Raw genomic sequence first — 19,123 nt, 5'->3', positions numbered from 1 at the left:
GGGCCTGCTTCACCACAAGGGGCGTGTCACTGTCATTTTTTAAGAAGGGGCATGTGGGATGGGAGATATTGAGGGGGCCATCTTTGGACAAGACTCTCTTCCAACTGAGGATGATATGGAAACAAAGCAGCAGGAGAGGTTCCCCCTCTGGGTCCCATGGTTAGAATTGGACCTGGGTGACTCTCATGCTAAATCTCAGGCATGAGATCTGAATCCCACCCATTTCAGGTACTGGCAGGGTAAGATCACTGAAGGTCTCGGCTTCTCTTCTGTAAAATCGGGGTACAACTAATACCTGCTTCGTGGGATGGTTATGAGAATTCAATGAGATGGGCTCCTTAGCATGGCTAGCACAGAGTGGGGGACACATGGACACTAAAGCATGGTAGTGTGATATTACTGCTATTTTTAAGTTCAAGAGTTGTGGCTGCTTTAATGCAGGAGTGGACCCCAATCAGAACCCAGGGTGAAGATGCCAGGTGTCCCACCTCCTGCAGTCAGCCTCCTTCAGTCCTCAGCCCTGTGCTGAGGGGCACCTAAGGGCCAGCCGAGGTGATTGTCCCTTCTCTCTCCAGGCTCTTAAACCAAGGGACCCTAGGTGGTCTTTGTTTTCTGGAGAAAGCTCCCCTCTGTCACCATCTCCTGGCAACAAAGGTCCCTTTTTGGGCAGCCATAGGTGTGTTCAGGCATAAGACTGAAACGTGTGGCTTCCGAGGAAGAGGGAAGATTCCAGCTTAGGCTGTGAGACACCCTGGGAGTTCTTCTTTGAAGTGTTGGAGGTAGACCAGCTGTCCCCTGGAACTTACTGAACCTGGCCCTGCAAAGACCTTTATCACCAGGCACGGCCAAGAGCTTTCCCAGCAAGTCCTTGATGCACCCAGAGGGTGTGTCCGGCTCTGGCTGGTGTCCCTATTCCTCAGGCCTGGCCTTAGCCAAGCAGGGGTGGGCCTGGGGGCAGAAGCGGGGTCCAGGAAGGGTGCGGCCCTCCCACCTTCCGGGGGCCCCCTCTGCTCTCACGCTGGCCACTGCGATCCCAGGTCCAGGCCCATCGCCACCCCAGGGCCTGACTTTCCTTCTCGCTCCAGGATTGGAATCTAAGCCCCACTAAATACTAGCTGGGTGACCTCAGGCAAGTCTTTTCCCTCCCGGGGCCTCATTTTTCTCATATGTAAGTGACGGGAGAAATTGGGGCTGAGACTGTCTGGAGGAAGTTGCAGGTGGTGCCTTTCTACAAAATAACTAGGCAAGGATTCAGAACTCTCCCTGAGGAAATAATGAAAATAACCACAAGGTCAGCCTTGCAGCCAAAGAAAATAGGTCCTTCCCTTCAAACTAGGGAGCACCTGTGGGGTTTAGAGTCGGAAAGACCCAGGTTCGTTCCAAGTGCTACTACTTACTGTGTGCCTTTGGGCAAGTCAGAAAACATCTCCAGGTCTCAGTTTCCTCATCTGGTGAAGGATGGCCACCGGGATGCCCACTCCTTCACGGGGCAAAACAGAGCTTACCCAGCCTCCCCAATGAGACTTCAGACCAGTGGGTTGTCACTGAGTCTGTCACTCCCACCCAGGGAGCTTCCCAAAGACTCCATTTTCAAATAGGTCATTTTAAAAGCTCACCAGCTGACTCTATATGTGAGTCGCTAACCACTCACTGGCCTATAGTCTAACTAAGCAAAGTGTGGTCCATGGACCTATGGCCTTGACATCGCTTCCCCAAGCCACCCCCCAGACCCACTGAATCAGAACCTGCTAAACATGATCTCCAGGTGATTCAAAGGATGTGGCAATATCTGTAATGTAGTTTTGAGAAGATTTTAGACAAGTGTGTGTGTTTTGGGGTAGGACAGAAGCGGCAGTCCCAGAGGACTTGGAAAGGTGAATATTTCGTCTGTAAGAGCATAGGATGGAGGCCAGGTGATAAAGTAGCAAGATGATCTTATCCCAGACTTGCAGATAAACACAGGTATTTAGCAGCCTGGTCAGATTCTTGGTGAGAAGGCTCGTGCTAAAATAGAGAACACCACTTTCACTACACTGCTTTTTGGCCCATAGCCTTATTTTTTTTTTTAATTTTGCTTTTTTTTTAATGCAGTTTTATCGAGATATATTCACATATCATGTAAGACTATCCAAAGTATACAATCAGTGGCTCACAGCATCATCAAATAATTGTGCATTCAACACATGCTTATTTGTTTTCATGTATATAGTTAGACTGAGCTCACTTTTGGGAGAAGGGAGCAGGAAAATTGGACTCCATGAGTGTTAGTAAGAAAAATAATAAAGACCTCCAAGCAGGCAGGAAACAAAGTTTTTAAATAGACAGGTGATTTCACACCAACTTGACGTGGGCCCCTCCAGCTCTACAGTGCTTACAACTCTGTGCTTTATTTCAAGGCATCTGCCAAAAGTGTTTTGGAGTTTAGGACTTGGACAGAGTCGAAGGGAAAGAGGGAGAAGGAAAAAGTGAGATGTGAGTAAACAGCAAAGAATTAAAATGTTTTCCCTGAGCGCTGGGCTCTGCTCCGTGTGCCTGTCACCTGGCGTGGCACTTCTGCTTGGTGCTGCTTCTTTCTCAGCTGTGACTGTCGTAACCAAGGCATTTCCAGGCTTTAAGGGACTCATCCCTCAGTCTTGGGCAAGGAGAGGAGGCACCACACCCTCCCCCCGTGGTGTGGAGGTCACTTTGTCATGCCCCAGGAAGAGGAGACAGAATTTTGGCCCCAGAATTTCCGGGACAATTCCTTGGATTCTCTGCCTGCCTGCCCCCTCTCCCATAACCAGGCTAATGTCTTCACTCCATGCCAGGTGTGTCCTGACCCTGGCCGGATAAGGGTGTCCCTGCATGGGGTGTGGGTGCTTGGCACCTAGCCGAAGGACTTTCTCCTCATGCTTGGCGGGGGACCTAGGACAAGATGGAGGGTGGCGGCAAAGGTCAGGGCCAAGCAGGTGAGTGAGCTACTAGCGGGCCAGGACATCCTTAGGCTCCTGGGCCAGGTGGGAACAGCCCGTAGCATCACCTCCTAACTTCCTTCTGGGTCCCAGGGAGGAGGAAGTTAGCTCAGGACCCGCCAGTGGGCCTGCCTGCCCTCCAGTGGGGCTTATGTGTAACTGCACCCTGCCAGCCCCGCTTTGGCAATGGGCACAGCTCTGGAGGAAAGCTCCTGAGATCAGCTTGTTCAATTCTCCGCCCACAGGCAGGTAACTCGGGGTGCTGTTCTCCTGTCATTTCAAGCATCTCCCCACCTCATAGGATATTTGGCCTTAAAAGAGGAAGAGAACTAGCATGTAATGAGTACCTACTTTGTAGTAGATTTTTCTTCCACCGAGTCCTCCAACAGTCCTGCCTTTGTGGCGGGGGTGGGGGGGTGGGGGGTGGAGTGTGTGGGGGCGGTGGGGGTGCAGAGGCAGGGAGTGCATTGCCAATTCCTCATACAGAAATGGTTCCTGCCCTCAATGGAAGGTAGCAAGGGGCCCAAGTCCCTTCCATTCCATGCCCTTCTGACTTCCGAAGCCCTGCTCCTAACATCCCACATGCCCATGGAAGCCCTCTAGGCCAGGAGGTTGTAGGCTCCTGCAGGGGCCAGGCCAGCAGCTAAAAGAGGGAGGTGGGTGGGTTGGGACAATACAATAGGGAGTGGTGGGGACTGTGGCAAACTGAGGAATGTGTGTCCCCAACTAAAGGGCTCAGGCAGGCAGCTCCAGTGGGTGACCACTGAGTGGGAATGCTGGACTAGTAAGAAATCCAGAATTTTAATCTGGAATTTAAATACTGACAACTGATTCAAAAAAGAGTTTAAATACTGTTTCAAACACTCCTGAGTACGTGTAAGACCCTCATTTTCAGGTAAAGTCTAGAGACAGGTGGGGACTTGCCCATGAACATGTGATCACAGAGTCTAGACTTGAACTCATGTCTCTGGACCCCCAGGCCAGTGCTCCTCTCAGTATACCTTGCCGTTGTCTGCCCTCCTCTCCAGTTGCCTGGGCAGGTATGAGCCATGTCTGACCTCAGTGGGGGTGGCAGGACACATTGGACTCAGAGGCTAGGAGACCATCCCCATTTATTTGTTAAACTTGGCTTAGAGTATAGCAGAGTTATCCTGCCTGCTCTTGGAAATGACAAGAACACCATGTAATGTGCAAAGTCCCTGAATGCTAACCTGGAACTCACTGAGGTAGTGGCTTGACCTTGTCCTGTAGTGTCAATCTCCAGAAGCACTTACACAGGGTGGACTGCCCCTAACCACTCCCAAAGTCAGGCTGGCTTGGGCTTGGGCCCTATGTCCTTGGAAGTCAGCATTTAAAGGGGAGAGGGACATCGAATTTACAGATGGGAAAACTGAGGCTTGAGGCAGGAAGGAACTCATCCAGAAGCCTCCTGGCTGAATCCCCAGCTGGACCCCAAGCTCTGGCCTCAGGCCACTGGGGATGGTCAGTGATTCAGTGCTTGGATCCTCCACGCTCCACAGCCCTGGGAGGGGGACTTTCCCTGGTTCAACTGCTCTCGAGGTGTAAGCTATAAACACATATTTGGTTTAAACAGAAGAAGTAATAAATTAGATCCTGGACCAGCCTGAAGGCATCTAGCCATCCTTGGGACATATGACAAGGATATTTGTCATTGGTGGACGAGCCACCAATTATGTGTCCTGCCACTTTTCGCACCAGCACCTATGCCATTGGCCACATGTTCTGTGCCACATTCTGCCATACCTGACCCTCTATGTCATTAATCGCATTATGACATCCACATGGTGCATGCCCCCAACCGTCCACACATCTGATGTGACGCAGGATATTCCTTTGGCCACACCAGGTTCCAGGACTTGGAATAAGTCCTCCCAGAGGGCTGCAGCAGGACCAACATGTCCCTCCCTCCTGTGGCAGGGGCAGGGGCACCCCGTAGAGGTTCCTTTCCTGAGCCCTCTGCCCTAGTGGGCAGGAGTTGGCATCACTTGGCTGGATTCCAAGGGTCTTGAAGGATCATCAACTACCCCGAGGGGACTGGGGCCTGTCTTCAAAGAAGGCAAAGTCCAGCCTGGGCTCCCGGCTCTGCAGACGCTGAGCCATGTTGGGGGCGATGGGGTTGCTCCAGAGGCTGCAGGACACAAAGGCAGGCACTCAGCTCCAGGAGCCATTCATTCATCCTCTTGGCTCTGTCCCTGTCCTATCTATGGATGGAGAGATGGAGGCCCTGAACGGGAAGGGCCCAGAGTTTCCCAGCAGAGGCAGGTATCCGGCCAGCATGACTGCTCTAGAGAAATGGTGGCTCCCACATCCACCACCTGGCTTATCCCACTCCTTCTTCTCCCCTGGGAGCTAATAATCCCAGCCAAGGCCATGCTGTCTGTACACATTTATGCAAATAAGGAAAACACTCCCCTTCTTCAAGATACTTCACTTCTGTCTGCCCCCAAATTGTCATAATATATTGATTTTGATAGAAAATACACTTTGTTACTGTCTACTAGAAATCAAACACGTCTAGGATGTGGCTGCACCCCCTTAGATGCAATGCCCTAGTGCAATGCACAAACTTTACAACTGTCCATGGAGGATTATTATCATAGCTACTATTTTAAGTGCTTACTATGTGTCAGGCATTGGGCTCAGTGCTTGTCCCTTTGAAGTGGATACTATCATTATTCCCTTTTTAAAGAAGAGGAAATTGAGGTTCAGAGAGGTTGAGCTACTGAGGCAAAGTTACATAACCGGCAAATGACAGAATTGGGATTTACTCAACATCTACTTGCTGCCAGATTTGTGAAGGGGAAGTGGAAGTTTCTACTGACAGTCACTTACTCAAACCCTGCCTCCTCCTCCAGGGAGTCCCCTTAGATTGTAAGGGCTGGCATGGCCACTACCCACCATCCCTGCCCCTGAAGGCCCTCATTACCGGATGACTTGGATGCCAGACCCTTGGGCTAGCCCTTCGGCTAGGAGCCAGGCTCCACAAGCTGTGATCCGATTCTTCTCCAGGCTTCCCAGTAGACAGGGGAGGAAGGGGAAAGAGAGAGACTGGCATGAGGTTGGGGCGGGAGCTTCTCTTTGTCTCCTCCCCAGGCCGAGATGTGGACATTCAGATTCCTATACCACCTCCTCAGAGAACCCACAAACAGTGGATTCGGGGTGGGGTGGAGTACAGCAGGAGGTTGAAGGCCATACCCCAGGAAGAGCTAAACTTAGCAGGAGCTTGGAGCTAACTGGAGCTACATCAGAATGTAGAGGAGAAAGGGGGTAGACCCAGTGGCCTCTTGGCTTGCCCCAAGACAGGGTTCCCCTTTCAGCCCTCCCACCGGCTCTGGCTTCCCGGGATGTGCCCCTCATACTCCACTCTCTTCAGCCGGCCCATCTGCGGCAGGATCCGGGCCAGTTCAGCTGCTGCCTCATCCCCGAGGAGATTCCAGGACAGCCTGCAAGGTGGGCGTTCCAAGATTAGTGGCAAGAGAGCAGTGAGGTCAAGAGTTGGAAATGAGGCAGTGGGGTAGGGGGAGGAGGGGCTGGGGCCCCCGGGGGGGGGAGGGTGCAGAGGCCTCCCACGACGTGCTCATGGGCCTCTCATGAAGACAGGTGACATCTTTCTCTCCCCGCCCCCTTCCTCAGTCTGGTTGTTCCTCAAGAACCCAGATGGCCAAAGAGCTGGCTCTGTCCCAGAGTTCCAGGCTCGGTCTGGGTTTCAAAACCCAGGGCCCACGGAAACAGCATCATAACCCAGACTTCCCAAATGCAGGGGGCTCCATCCCAAGTTTTGCTGTGTGCATACCCCTCCTGTGCTGTTATTTGCATATTTTTCTTTCAATCGATTCTCCCTTTCCCTCGTTCTTTTTTTTTTTTTACTTTAAGAAACTTCTAGCTGGAACCCACGTCCTTCCTAAGGTGTGGAGGCTACCGCCTGCTCCTTTTTGTTGTCAAAGGCGAATGACAAGGGTCAGGCATTAAAGATAAATGAGCACTAATCTAAGACTTTCTCTTTGGTGTCAGGACAAGGGTTAAAACCTTCAGGATGCAAACCTAAATCCTTCTTGTAACACCTGTGTCCTGAACTTTAGGAAATAGCATTTTCTTCCATCCCACGGTGAGGGCTCCAGGACGGTCTCAGTTAACCCCTGAGGCCAGGCTGCGCAGCCCCCAGTTCTGAGTGCCTGGGATTGGCAAGGGGGAGCCCAGCAGGCCAGGGGGTGGGTCCGGACCCGCTGGCTTCAGCCCCTCTTCACTCAAACAGATGCTTTGTACGGGAGGCCCAGGGGCGGCGGTCTCCCCCCCCTCCCCAAAGGAAGTTCGGGGGGTACAGAACCCTTAGAAAGTGTCTGGCCCATCTTCCCTCCCACCGGTCCACAGAGAGGCTGGTCAGGTTGACTGCCGAACACTACCCACAGCTCCAGCGCTTTAAGTTCTTTGAGAAAAGGTCTGAGTGAACGCTCGTCTCCATTTACAAATGGAGGGCCAGGCACAGCTCCAGGCCAGAGTGGGCTGAACCCCCACCCCCACCGCCCATGGCCCCTTTCCCAGCTCAGGGCTCTTCCAAACACTCACAAGATTTCCTCCAGGGCTGGGCAGAGCATCAAGCTGGCGATGAGGGGCTTGGCAGACTGGTTGTTAATCTCACATGAAATCAGGCTGGGTACAGAGAAGGGGATTGAATGGAGGCTGCAGGAGGCAGGGGCACTTCCAGCCAGACCTTGCTCCACACCAGGCAGTCAGAGCAGGAGGCACCACAGCTGCCAGGGGCTGGGGCTGGTGGGCATCTCAGGAAAGTACACCCTGGGGACCCCAGCCTTCCCCTGCCCTGGGGCCTCCAACACATTAAAGGCCTTCCCAGGTGTCAGACTCAGCCAGAGCAGGGGTCCCCTCCTCAGGGATGGGGAGGTGCTGGGTCCCAGGAAGTCAGTGCTGGCTACTTACTCCATCTTCCTGAGCAGTGGGAGCCCTTTAGAGAAAAGTGGGACCCCTCCGGCCAGGCTGTTTTCTGCCAAGCTGCAGGACAAGGGAGACACTATGAGAGGGAACTGCCTCCCTCCTCCCTGGCCAGCCCCTCTCTGTGCTCGGTTGTCCTACTCACTTGATGTCTTCCACATGGGGACATCCGTACAGGGCTTCGCCCAGGCTGAGTGCCCCTTCTGGACCCAGGCTGTTGGAGGGCAGGCTGGGGAAAGGGGACCAGGTGTGGTGATTAGGGGCCTGTCTAAGGCAGGGCCAGCTTAGCTGGTGGGGGCCCTGACCCCCCACTGCTCCCTGGAGCCCCCGCCCCGCCAGCCCTGCATGTGGGCAGGGACACTCACTGCAGGACCTTCATGTGGGCCGGCAGCCCCTGAGCCAGCTGCAGGGCTGTGGGATCCCCCAGGGCGTTGCAGCCAAGCCTGGAAAAGAGGAGGGGATGAATGGTGAGCACTGGGCCGCCACTCAGGACCCCTGCCCTGACCAGGACCCCTGCCCTACCCTGTGCCTGCAGGGGGCGGGGGTGGGGGGAGAGGGCCAGGGGTGCCTACGGGGGCACAGAGGGCAAACACTCACATCAGCTCCTCCAGGTGCCTGCAGAGGCTGAAAGACTTCGCCAACTGTACTCCCCCAGCCGGGCCGATGCCGTTCCCTGAGAGACTTGGGAGGAGACAGACACCAGCTCCCCTGGTACCAGCCCCCTCCCCACCTACCAGGATATCCATCTTTAGCCCAGCTGCAGGGGTCTTAAGACACAAGCTCCACCCTGCCTTCTCAGGCTGATGTGACAGAAAAACCCAGAGAGGAGCCGGAGCTTGGGCTGGCTTAAGGTCCTGCTGTCAGCAGGACAGAAGTCAGGCCAGGAGGTAACCCAGCCCCCACCGCCTTGACACAGCAGGCCTGAGCTGGGGGGCTAGTGTCTCCCGCCATGGGCCCCTCGTGCTAGGGCTGGCCACTCACTCTATACTTCTAAGTGCAGGCAGCCCCGGCAGGATGGCAGCCAAGTGCTGGGCCCCGGTGTCTCCAATCTGGTTGTGGCTCAAGCTTGGGGAGAGAACAGCAGGAGAAGGAGAGACGTCACCCCATTCCCCATCCTGTCTTGTCCACACCCCACCCTAAACAGAAAAGGAGGCTGAGGTCCGGTGAAAGGTCTCAGCTCACACTAAGAGAGAGTCCCATCACCTTATGTCAGGGGAAGCCTCCTAATTCTTGTCTTCTCTTTAGGAAGCTCTCCCTGATGTCTCCCTAAATCCTGCTTGCTGCAATCAACACTCTCACATCCCATCTTTGGGATTCCCAAGGTTCTAGGCCTGGGATTATGTAGAGTGTGGGAGTGGAAGGGGATGAGAATGGACTCACCCTGCCTTGTTTTTATCATCTTTCCCTGCCCAAAGTTGTCTTGGGTCTGGGGGAGGGATGGGCAACTCACCCCAGCTCCTTCAAGCTGGTGGCAGATCTGAGAGCCTCAGAAAGGTGGCGGCAGCCGATGTCACCAATGTCATTCCTGCTCAGACTGGAGAAGAGGAGGGCAGGCAAAGGGGCTTTAGGCACTAAAGGCATTTGCAGGGGCTGTGCTAAGAACTCCATAATTTGTAAAGCTTTTCACATCCAGGAACTCTTGTGCCACTCCTGGGTAGGGAAGGGGTGAAAAGGTTGGAATAACTGGCTCCAAAGTCCAGGCAGGAAATTTGAGACCCAGCTGGGAACTGGAACAGACCAGAGATCCACAGTGCCTCACGGACTAAAGCCCAGAGCCCTTGACTTGGGAGCAGGCCAACATAGCCACAGGTTTCGGTTTTGCCTGGCTCGGCCTCAGCCCCTGTGTCAAGGATCTCCCAGGTCAGCCGGCTGAATGCCAGACTCATGCCAGTTCCACAATTCAGGCAAGTCGTTTCTCCAGGACTCAGCTATGTTCTAATCTATGCACGTCGTGGGCCTTCCTTATATCCAGTTTATTGTCTTTTCTGGGCCCTGAACTTGCCCTGCCTCTGTGAGAGGGGAAGACAGAACAAAACAACAAAAAGGCCCAGGCCAAAGGTCTCAGCCCCGCATCACATTATGTGTCTGAGGGTCTGTTTGTATATTGTTATTTGTTTTTTACAGACCAAATGTTAGGCTGCTGCCGTTCAGTAAGTTGTTTTGGGGTGAAATGACCTGGTCCTATATGATGTTTCCCCACCCCACAACTCTGACCCCTTTCCCATCCCCCTGCTTGACCACAGCAGGGAGGGGGCCTTAGAGAGCAGTGCTTTGTCGCTGTTCAGCTTGGTTTTCAGTAGTAGCATTTCATGTTTTTTTTTAAAAAAATCACGTTAAAAGAGGGTGTGATGCTTGCAGACTGCAGTGGACAGAGTTTGGAAATCACAAGGGGGAGAATATTGAGGCCACCAGATCTGAGTCTAGACCCTCAAAGTGTGTTCTGAGTCCCGGCAGTCGCCGTATCACCTGGGAGCTTATGAGGAATGCAGAATCCAGGCAACCCACACCTGTGGGACCCCGAATTCGCGTTGTAACAGGAACCCTGGGTGATTCCGTGTGCAGGTTAAAGTTTGAACAAGGGCTGTTCTAGGACCTGGCCCAATACTTTCAGGTCACTTTTGTGGCCAGAAGGCAGCTGGTGGCATTAGAAAGCAAGAGCAGTGGGCGCCAACCTGGGACAGAGCTACAGACAGTCTTGGGTGCCCCCGATCGGACGCTTCCCTGGGTGGAAGTCCCAGTGGAGCTGGGGCGTGTGTCCATTCCCGCCTTCCCGGGGTCACTCAGTAACTCACCTGAGGCTCTGCAGGAGAGCCGCGCGGCTCAGGCCTCTGGTGAGCACAGCCAGGGTCCAGCCGCCCAATGGCAGGTGGCTGAGGCTGGAGGAGAGGGGGCCAGAGAAAGACTTAGCACCACTCAATCGGGTCCCAGGTGCGTAAAGTAGCCCTGTTCCATCTGGGGGCTCGGGGCCCACGAACCGCCGAGACCGCCCCTTACATCCACACATTGTAACCAATTGTACAAAACCAAAAGGCCGTGGGAAATCCACATACCCTTTCTCTGTCTGAATTTTTAGGGTCATGCAGGCAGCAGTTTTATGTTCTGAATCATAGCTGGGCCCCGACTGAGGATTGGTAGGAATTGCAACCACACACTGAGCCCATACTGCAGGCTCAGTGGGGCTTGGGGCACTGTGTTAATGGGTCTGTTAATCGTGTGGGTGGGTCTGTAAAACCCATTTTACAGGTGAGGGACACTGAGGCTTGCAGAATTAGAAAGCTTGCTTGGGATCACCCGCAGCAAGTAAAAACAACAGGAAGAGAGCCCGGGCTGCGGGACTCCTATTCCTGGGCCCAAGCATGAGTTAGCCACGGGGTCATGCCCCTCAAGCTCCCAGCCTGGGTGGGACAGGGGAAGAATCAGAACAGCCAAACTTGTGGTGTGTGAACTCTGTGCCAAGTCCTGCTCTGGCCACTGACTGGATGGTGTCTTGTTTAATCCTCACGGCAAGCCTAGGGGGTAGGCATGGCAATAAGTCCCAAAGATGAGCGCCTAAAGCACAGAAAGAATTAGGAACTTGCCCAGGTTCGCCATGAAGAGGTGGGTCCTAGAGGTGACCCGCTGTCCTGGTTTGCCTAGGACTGAGGGGTTCTCAGTCAGGATGTGGGACAGTTAGTGCTAAAACTGGAATGTTCTCGGACAGGCCAGGATAGTTGGTCACCCCACCCAGAGTGGAACCCAGGTGGTGTGGCTGGCCCACACCCCTAACCATTGCACTGCACCAGGACTGGTGGAAGCAGCTGGCCGGATTTGAGGGGAGGAAGGAGAGGAGGAGGAGACTCAGAAATGACAGCTCTGAGACCAGTAGAGTTCCTGGGCAGTGAGTCTGCATTGTCTGCCCCCAGGTACAGAAGGTATCCTTATATCCCCTTTACAGATAAGGTAACAGGTGGAAGAGGGAAAGAGGAGCACCAGGTGCCTGGAAAATCAGGGCAAAGGGCAAGGCGCAGGCCGTGAGTGCCTTGTCTGCCCTGTTTTCCATAGCACCTCCAGCTCTTGGCCCCTGTCAAATGCATGAAGGAGCCAATAAATGGCCTCAGTGGTCTTCCAACGCCCCAAATAAAAGCTTCCAGAAAGAGGCCGAGCAGAGGTATAGGCAGATGGGAGGAGGGCAAAGAAATAGCTGGTAAGGGTAGATGGAGATGACAGGTCTCCCTAACTCCTCCCTTCCCACTCCAGCCTCTCTTAGGACAAGCAAGAGGGATAAAATGAAAGAATTTCAGTGTTAAGGGGGAAAAAAATAAAAAAAAAGCTCTATAGGTAAATATATGTATTAAAAATATGTTAAAAACAAAATCTGGGGCAGTGTGATGGTGGCTCAGCAGCAGATTTCTCGCCCACCATGCCAGAGATCCAGGTTCGATGCCTAGTACCTGCCCATGCAAAAAAAAACTGGACAGAAATTCTCCAAACCATTCACAGAAGTTTTCTCAGGGAGTGTCATCACCAGGGGATTTATGTTCTTTGTCACGTATTTCTATGATCATGGAAGTTTTACAACCAGTATGTATTTTTGGTTGGCACAAAACCTGAGAGATTAGAAGCAGAAAATGTCCTGTTAGATGTTCTCTTGAGATGCCATTTAAACAGGGGCTGTGCAGGAGGGGAGCCCTCCTTTAGTCTGAAGCTGTCTGGTGCTTGCTGACTCCCAGTTATGGCTGAGTGTAAAAGTTCCTGGTTACTAGGGAACCAATTGCAGTCTAATGGCACACACAATGGATATCTGTGGTTGGGGAGGTTTGTCCAGTTTGTGTCCTCCTCCTCTGTTAATAGAAGCCTGAGATACCCACCACCCCATCAGTCCAGAGAATGGAGTGTGGGCACGTGACCCAAGGTGTAGCCCATCAAAATAGTCTATTCTCAGGGTCATGGTGATTGGTTTTGGGATGAGCACATGATCAAACCTGGTCCAGTGAGAATCAGCCTAGGGCCTTTCATTGTAACTTCTAGAGAATAGGCACTTCCTTTCTGCTAAGGCAGTAGAGAGTGGCTGCAGGGAAAGCCTGCCTGAGAATGAAGCCAAGATGCAGAGAGAAGGAATAAGACCTGAAAAATACTGAGCCCCTGGAGCCAGCCATGCCTGAAGTCAGCTGCCTTGTAATTTTCCATGACATGAGCCAGTAAATTCTTGACTTGGGAGGGTTTGCATTGGAGATTTTGTTTCCTGTGGCTGAGGATCTTTTTTTTTTTTTAATTGTACATGTTATCTTTTATTAGGTATTCCAAATGATATGGCTGAAGATCTTAACAAAATCTTTTTTTGAATGGGAAAATATACATCATTATTTCCACCAACTTCTAACAAAAGTGTAGTATCTCCTTTGGTTGTAACTGTAAACAACAAAATAGTAGCAGCTGAGATTTTGTCACCAATAGAAATCACAGATATTTTTAAAATCATATAACAGTTTTAACAGATATCCTGAAATTAGTTTGCATTTATCACTACTTTAAAATTGTGGGAGTTATTAAACTTGTAGCTAGATCTTATTAGTTAAGCACATACATAAAGATATGACAAGTTTATTTTTTAATGTTTGTGTTCCAGAAGTGTTTTCCTTTATAATTGTATGTATTTTGTTTTGTGCTTTTAAGAACCTTGTTGCGACAAGGAGTTCAGGAGGATTTTTTAAAAATTTATTTTGTTTTCCTCTTTTTAAAAACTTTTGTGGCAGCATTGTTGTGGTAACATATACATCATAAAATTTTCCCTTTGAACAACTTTCAAATATACAAGCCTGTGGTAAGAAATGCACTTACAGTGGTGTGCTGCCATCCACTCCATCCATGACCAAATGTTTCCATCACCCCAAACAGAAACCCTGTATCCATTAAGGATTTTGATGGCACTCAGAGCCAGGTCTGAATCCATTAAGCATTCAGCTCACCTGGGTCTGTCCAGGGACTTGATGCTTGTGTTTCCAAAAGATGCAAAAGTTCCTGGGCAACCCTGTGCCCCCACTCCCATTGACCAGCACTGCCACTTACTCAAGTCTCTTCAGCATGCATTTCCCCTCAAGAGCACCTATCAGCACCTTGGTGTCCTCCTCGCTGAACTGATTGTTAGACAAGCTGGAGGGGACCAAGGTGAAGGTTAGACAACTTGCCCAGTCCCTGGAGCTGAGCTGTCTCAGCACGTCCCCCAAACTCCCACTTCAAGACCCCCCAAGAGGCTGAATCTAGGCCTGCAGGTCCTGGCCCACCCTCCTTTCTACTACTCACAGGGGTGTTTCTGGCCATTAAGGACAAGGTTTGGGGCCCTTGCAGGAGGAAGGGGAAGGTGGCCACAGGGGAACCAGCCACTAGTGTGACAGCCAGCCAAGGAAGGATACTGTGCACAAAGGCTACAGAGGAGGAAACCAGGGGACAGGGACACGCATCCAAGTGCAGGTGTGTGCACAATTATCCCTTCTGCCCCTTAGCCCTCTGCTACCCTGACACCCATAGTCACCCTAGGCAGAGCAAAGATTTTTGAGCCCCACTTCACAGATGAGGTGATCAAAACCCAGTCACTCTGTGAGTCATTGAAAATTGAGAACCAAAAAATCCAGGCTTAGCCTCTCCAGACCACACACAGAATTGCTGGACTTTGATGAGGAAAAAAGCGATTGGTTGATGTCCCACCACCCACCTTACCAAAGGCCCCACCAGCCTCCTCCATCCTTGCCCTGAGGCTGGGCCACCCCTTCCCGGACCCCTCCACCCTGCGACTCACTCCAATTCCTCCAACTGGTGGCAGTGGCTCAGGCCAGATGCCAGGTGGGCGAGGCCCTGGGTGCTCACACAGCTGGAGGTCAGCCTGGTGGGGATCAAAGGTCATAGGTCAGGCAGGAGCTCTGAGTTTCAGAAGCTCTGAATGGCGATGGCAGAGGGCAAGGACGTGGGGCCAGGGTGGAGTTCCTGGGAGCCACTGGAAGGGGTCCCTCCCTCCTTCCAAAAAAAACCCTCTTGCCATGGAGATGTAGATTGGAGGCTAGTTGAGTATTTCCTTGAGCCAGAATCCTTCAGGTAGCAACTTGACATTTTATGCCATAATTAGGAATCACTATAATGCCATTTAACTTGTCATAAGTAGAAACAAAATAAAAATAATTACCATGAAAACAAAATATTAACATCCAGCTAGTTGCTGTTTGCCACAAGCTCTGCGTCTTTATTATTATTAAAAAAAGATAAAACAAGTATAGGAGAGATGTTAAAAATAATTTGGCTCCCAAAAAGAGACTTCTTGGTGTAATCCATTGGATTGAAAGTTAGAAAAGCTTCTCTTTTGCAACCATCATGCTAATTGAGTCAAGCAAGACTCATCAATGGACGCCAAATTTCATGGTCGAGAGTCTGAGAAGAAACAGCCTACTTACATAGTCTCAAAGTATCTCCCCACGAGAGGCTGATTCATTACAAAGGGAAAAATAGTAATTTTGCGAGTGAAGAAACCTGGCAGACGACAACTTCTCCAGGATCACAGTAAACATCACCAGTCGTGGGACGCTCAGACATCCCGTGGCTCCCGGCAGGAAGTGCCGAGAACACAGCACTCCGTGATGTCCCTGACAAGAACTCGGGACCTGACTCTTAGCACGAGGAAACATCAGACAAACCCAGGTTGAAGTGCAGTCTACGAAATAAGTGACCTCTAAGTGTTAGTGACAATGTCGTGAAAGACAAAGAAAGCCTGCAGAACTGTTCCAGATGGACGGAGACTACAGAGACGTGGCAATAAATGTAGTGTGTGAAACTGTATTGGATCCAGAGCGGGGAAAAAGGAAAGAAACATTACGGGGACAATTGGTAAACTGAATGTGAATTCTAGTTTAGATAACTGTAGAGTGTTGATGTTAAATTTCCTGAATTTGATCATTTTATTGGATTATGGAAGAAGTTGTCCTCGCTTTTAGGAAATACACTGAAATATTAAGGGGTAAAGGGCATGATGTATGAAAGTATGCCCTTTACTTTCAAATGGTTCAGAAAAAGAGAAAGGGAGAGGGGGAGAGGGATGGGAAGGGAGGAAGATGAGAGAATGGTAAAGCAAATGTGAAAAATATTAACAAAAGTTAAATTTGGATAAATGGCACATGACAGTTCTTTGTACTCTCCTTGTAACTTGTCTGTCAGTTTGCAATTATTTCAAAATAATAAGTTTTTTTTAAAAAAATAAAGGTATGAAAAAGAAAGAACAGTGAAAAGGGAATAGTAACTTTCTCTCCCTGGGGCTCAGTGTAACTCTGGCCATGTCCATGACCAACTGTGCATCCCAAACATCATCTCCAGGACACAGGGTGGGGACCCAGAGTTCCTCTAAGCCCAGGGCTGGGGGATAAAGGGAGGTGTGGGAGCAAGGTAGAGCTGCAAGGGGGTACGAAGGAATGTCTTGTCTGCATACCTGAATTCTTTCAGCTCAGAGAGGGACAACAGGAGTCTTTGCAGCTGCAGGGAGCTGGCATCACAGAGGTTAACCTGGGACAAACTGAAAAGGCCCAAATGAATTCCAGAGGATTTCAGGGCTGGACACACCCCAGAAGTCAGAACATACAGATGGGGAGGCTCGGAGAGGGGAAAGGACTAACCCAAGGACTCCAGGTGGGTCAGGGCTCCCATATGCTACCTGGGGCTCTCCCCCACTGGTCAAGTGCACAGGGGAGAGAGAATGGCAGAGTCTGTCACTGCCCCAACCTCACCTGGCAGGCTCTGGCCACCTTCTCTGCCCTCCCCCTGCCAGCTTCTTTGTTAAGTCTGGGGTGGGCCCAAGAACTCAGGGCCCTAGACCTGGGGACACGGGCCAAGGCACAAAGACTGTCTCTGGATACCAACCTGAGCTGCTGCAGCCTGGCACATGTCTCTATCAGCTCCCTGACAAAAAGGCCATGGTGAGTCCTGAGGTCACAGTGAGCCAGTCTGGGGGCAGAGAGGAATTTGGCAGTTTCTAAACACTGGGGCCAGTATAGGGGTCTTAATTCCTGCCTATATGTAGCTTATGGTATGGGGGTGAATAAATGTTAATCAAATTAAGTCCTGCAGTTTGGTATTCATTTATGGGAAGTGCCATGGAGGAGGAGACCAGCTGGGGCAGGTGGTACGGCTGTGCAGGTTGTTCACTGCACAAGCATGCCCAACGGAAGATCCAGCCCTGCCCTGTCCCCTAAAACATGTGTCTGCAGGATTGCGTCCACCCAAAGGGGGTGACATTCTAATTTCCAGAAATATGCTCCACGAACTGGAGGTACTATGAATCCAGGTGCCAGTAAGAGTGTATAATGGGACAGCTTGCCTCGGTTGGGGATTCAGGGGGGTCTGAGGTGGCTGTATTTAAGCTGAAACCTGATGGATGAGAGAGAGGTAGCCAGATGAAGAAGGAAGAAGGGAGGGGAGGAGAGAATATTCTGGGCTGAGGGAGCAGCCTATGTAAAGGCCCTGAGGCCAAAGAGAGCAAAGTGGTGTTCAAGGAACTGAAAGTTGGCAGGACGGTTGGGTTAGATGAGAGTTTAGGGTTATACTAAAGAGCATGGAGAGTGGGTTGGGCCAGACCTGAGGCCAAGCAAAGACTCTGGACATTAGAGGACTGGAGGAGGGGACATGAGACATATTGATCAGCCACAGCCAGCCCTCTTCCCCAGCAATTTCTTTGGGGCCCCAGGTGCTGGGTCCTACCTGAGGGCCACGGCCTCTGAGTTCTCCTCCTGGCGGGGAAATTCCAGCTGGACACAGAACTGCTGCTGGGTCTCGGAGATGCTGGGGAGGGAAGCGGTAGTCATCTAGAGCCCTGTGGAGGCTTTGCCTCGCAGGCTGGGCTGGGGTGTGGTTGTCCTGTCTCCAGACTCTGAGCTCTGGGCTCTTTGCCTGGGTCCCCTCCTCCCCTGCTTGGGGTGGGGTGGCAGTTGCTTCTCTGAATCATACACACCAAAAGTGGTGCCTTGTCAAAGATCTTAAATTAATAGGTTGGCAAGGCTTATCAGACATGACCAAGAGCCTTTAAGAGGGATCCAAAGGTAGTTCCAGAATTTTCTGAGGGAGAGGCTCTAGGGCCACAATGTGGTTGGAAGGGTGGAGCAGGGGACTTGTCTGGAGGTGGCATTTGCTCTTAGAGCTCACTGCCTTTACTTGGATGTTATGTTTATGGGGAAGTGCCTTTTGTGGGGAGCAGAGGGGTCAGAAGGAGATGTTGGGGTGGTAGCTGCTATCTTTGCAGGCTATTCCTTGGCCACTCCTGGAGGAAAGAGGGGGAAATAAAGACAGGCTGATGATAGCTCCATCTGAGATCTTTACATGCTTGAGCTCTTATGTTCCTCCCTCAGCCCAAGGAGTGGGTGTAATTAGAGCCTTTTTTAAGATCAGGAGGCTGAGGTTGGACAAGCATGGTACTGGGCTCAGGCCAATAAGTGGCTGAGTTGGGATCTAAGCTTAGGTCTGTGGGAGCCAAAGCCTTTGCTCTTGATTGCTCCATGGCACTCTGTCAAGTCTGATCACTTGCAGGGCAGACTGCCTGGACTCCCAGGGGTGCCTGTCTAGGACCTGACAATGCTTTGTCATGAATCTTGGGGCTGCCTTCCTCTTTCTGGCACTGCAGCTTGACTGCTGCGCAAGTCTCAACAAGCACGGATGGGACCCTGCACATGTGCCCCAGGAGCTCCTGCCCTCTTGGGGACACAGAGAACTCACCAGTGACACAGCTATTACCCTAAGGACAAAACATCTACATGAGGAATGGCTCAGGGAAAGTCCCAGTGGTCATGAAAAGGTGAAGACTTCCCAGGGGGCCTCCTTTCCGGACTCACCTTATTTGGGTGATGTTGCCCGAAGCGTGTGAACTGACTTCCAGCAAGGCAAGCACGCCAGCTCTGCCCACCCACGGCTCCTCCACCCTGTCATGAAGCAGATACAGATAAGGTCTCCCAGGATGGGTGGCATCTAATCACCACATCTGGCGGGGACTGGGGAAGCGGTGGGTAGGGATGCCAAGGGAGGACTTAGAGACTTATTTTTAGCTCATTTTTTTCTTTTTCTTTTTTTTTGTGTGTGTGAAAAATAACATATATACAAAAGAGCTATACATTTCAAAGCACATTGCAACAATTAGTTGTAGAACAGATTTCAGAGTTTGGTTTGGGTTACAATTCCACAATTTAAGGTTTTTAATTCTAGTTGCTTTA

General features: G+C 51.4%; 1 protein-coding gene across 4 annotated transcripts in view; it reads right to left on the bottom strand.

Moving 5' to 3' along the window:
• Positions 1 to 3,378: 3,378 nt before the first annotated feature.
• The window catches only part of NLRC5 (NLR family CARD domain containing 5), a 116,081-nt gene continuing 100,336 nt past the window's right edge, over positions 3,379 to 19,123 (bottom strand). For all 4 annotated transcript variants that reach the window (XM_077132508.1, XM_077132507.1, XM_077132509.1 and 1 more), the window contains exons 34-50: positions 18,749 to 18,835; positions 17,625 to 17,705; positions 16,788 to 16,871; positions 16,360 to 16,443; positions 14,689 to 14,772; positions 13,962 to 14,045; positions 10,709 to 10,792; positions 9,367 to 9,450; positions 8,898 to 8,981; positions 8,514 to 8,597; positions 8,282 to 8,359; positions 8,062 to 8,145; positions 7,905 to 7,976; positions 7,536 to 7,619; positions 6,332 to 6,415; positions 5,899 to 5,982; positions 3,379 to 5,100 (exon numbers count right to left, since the gene is read on the bottom strand). In XM_077132508.1, coding sequence (XP_076988623.1) covers positions 4,989 to 5,100; positions 5,899 to 5,982; positions 6,332 to 6,415; positions 7,536 to 7,619; positions 7,905 to 7,976; positions 8,062 to 8,145; positions 8,282 to 8,359; positions 8,514 to 8,597; positions 8,898 to 8,981; positions 9,367 to 9,450; positions 10,709 to 10,792; positions 13,962 to 14,045; positions 14,689 to 14,772; positions 16,360 to 16,443; positions 16,788 to 16,871; positions 17,625 to 17,705; positions 18,749 to 18,835 — 1,438 coding nt within the window. In that variant the 3' untranslated portion in view covers positions 3,379 to 4,988. The remainder of the gene's footprint in view (positions 5,101 to 5,898; positions 5,983 to 6,331; positions 6,416 to 7,535; positions 7,620 to 7,904; positions 7,977 to 8,061; positions 8,146 to 8,281; positions 8,360 to 8,513; positions 8,598 to 8,897; positions 8,982 to 9,366; positions 9,451 to 10,708; positions 10,793 to 13,961; positions 14,046 to 14,688; positions 14,773 to 16,359; positions 16,444 to 16,787; positions 16,872 to 17,624; positions 17,706 to 18,748; positions 18,836 to 19,123) is intronic.

Source organism: Tamandua tetradactyla, chromosome 16 (genome assembly GCF_023851605.1).
Source record: "Tamandua tetradactyla isolate mTamTet1 chromosome 16, mTamTet1.pri, whole genome shotgun sequence".
Lineage (NCBI taxonomy): Eukaryota > Metazoa > Chordata > Mammalia > Pilosa > Myrmecophagidae > Tamandua > Tamandua tetradactyla.
Note: the sequence above shows the minus strand (reverse complement) of the source record. Positions and strands in the feature narration are given on the sequence as shown.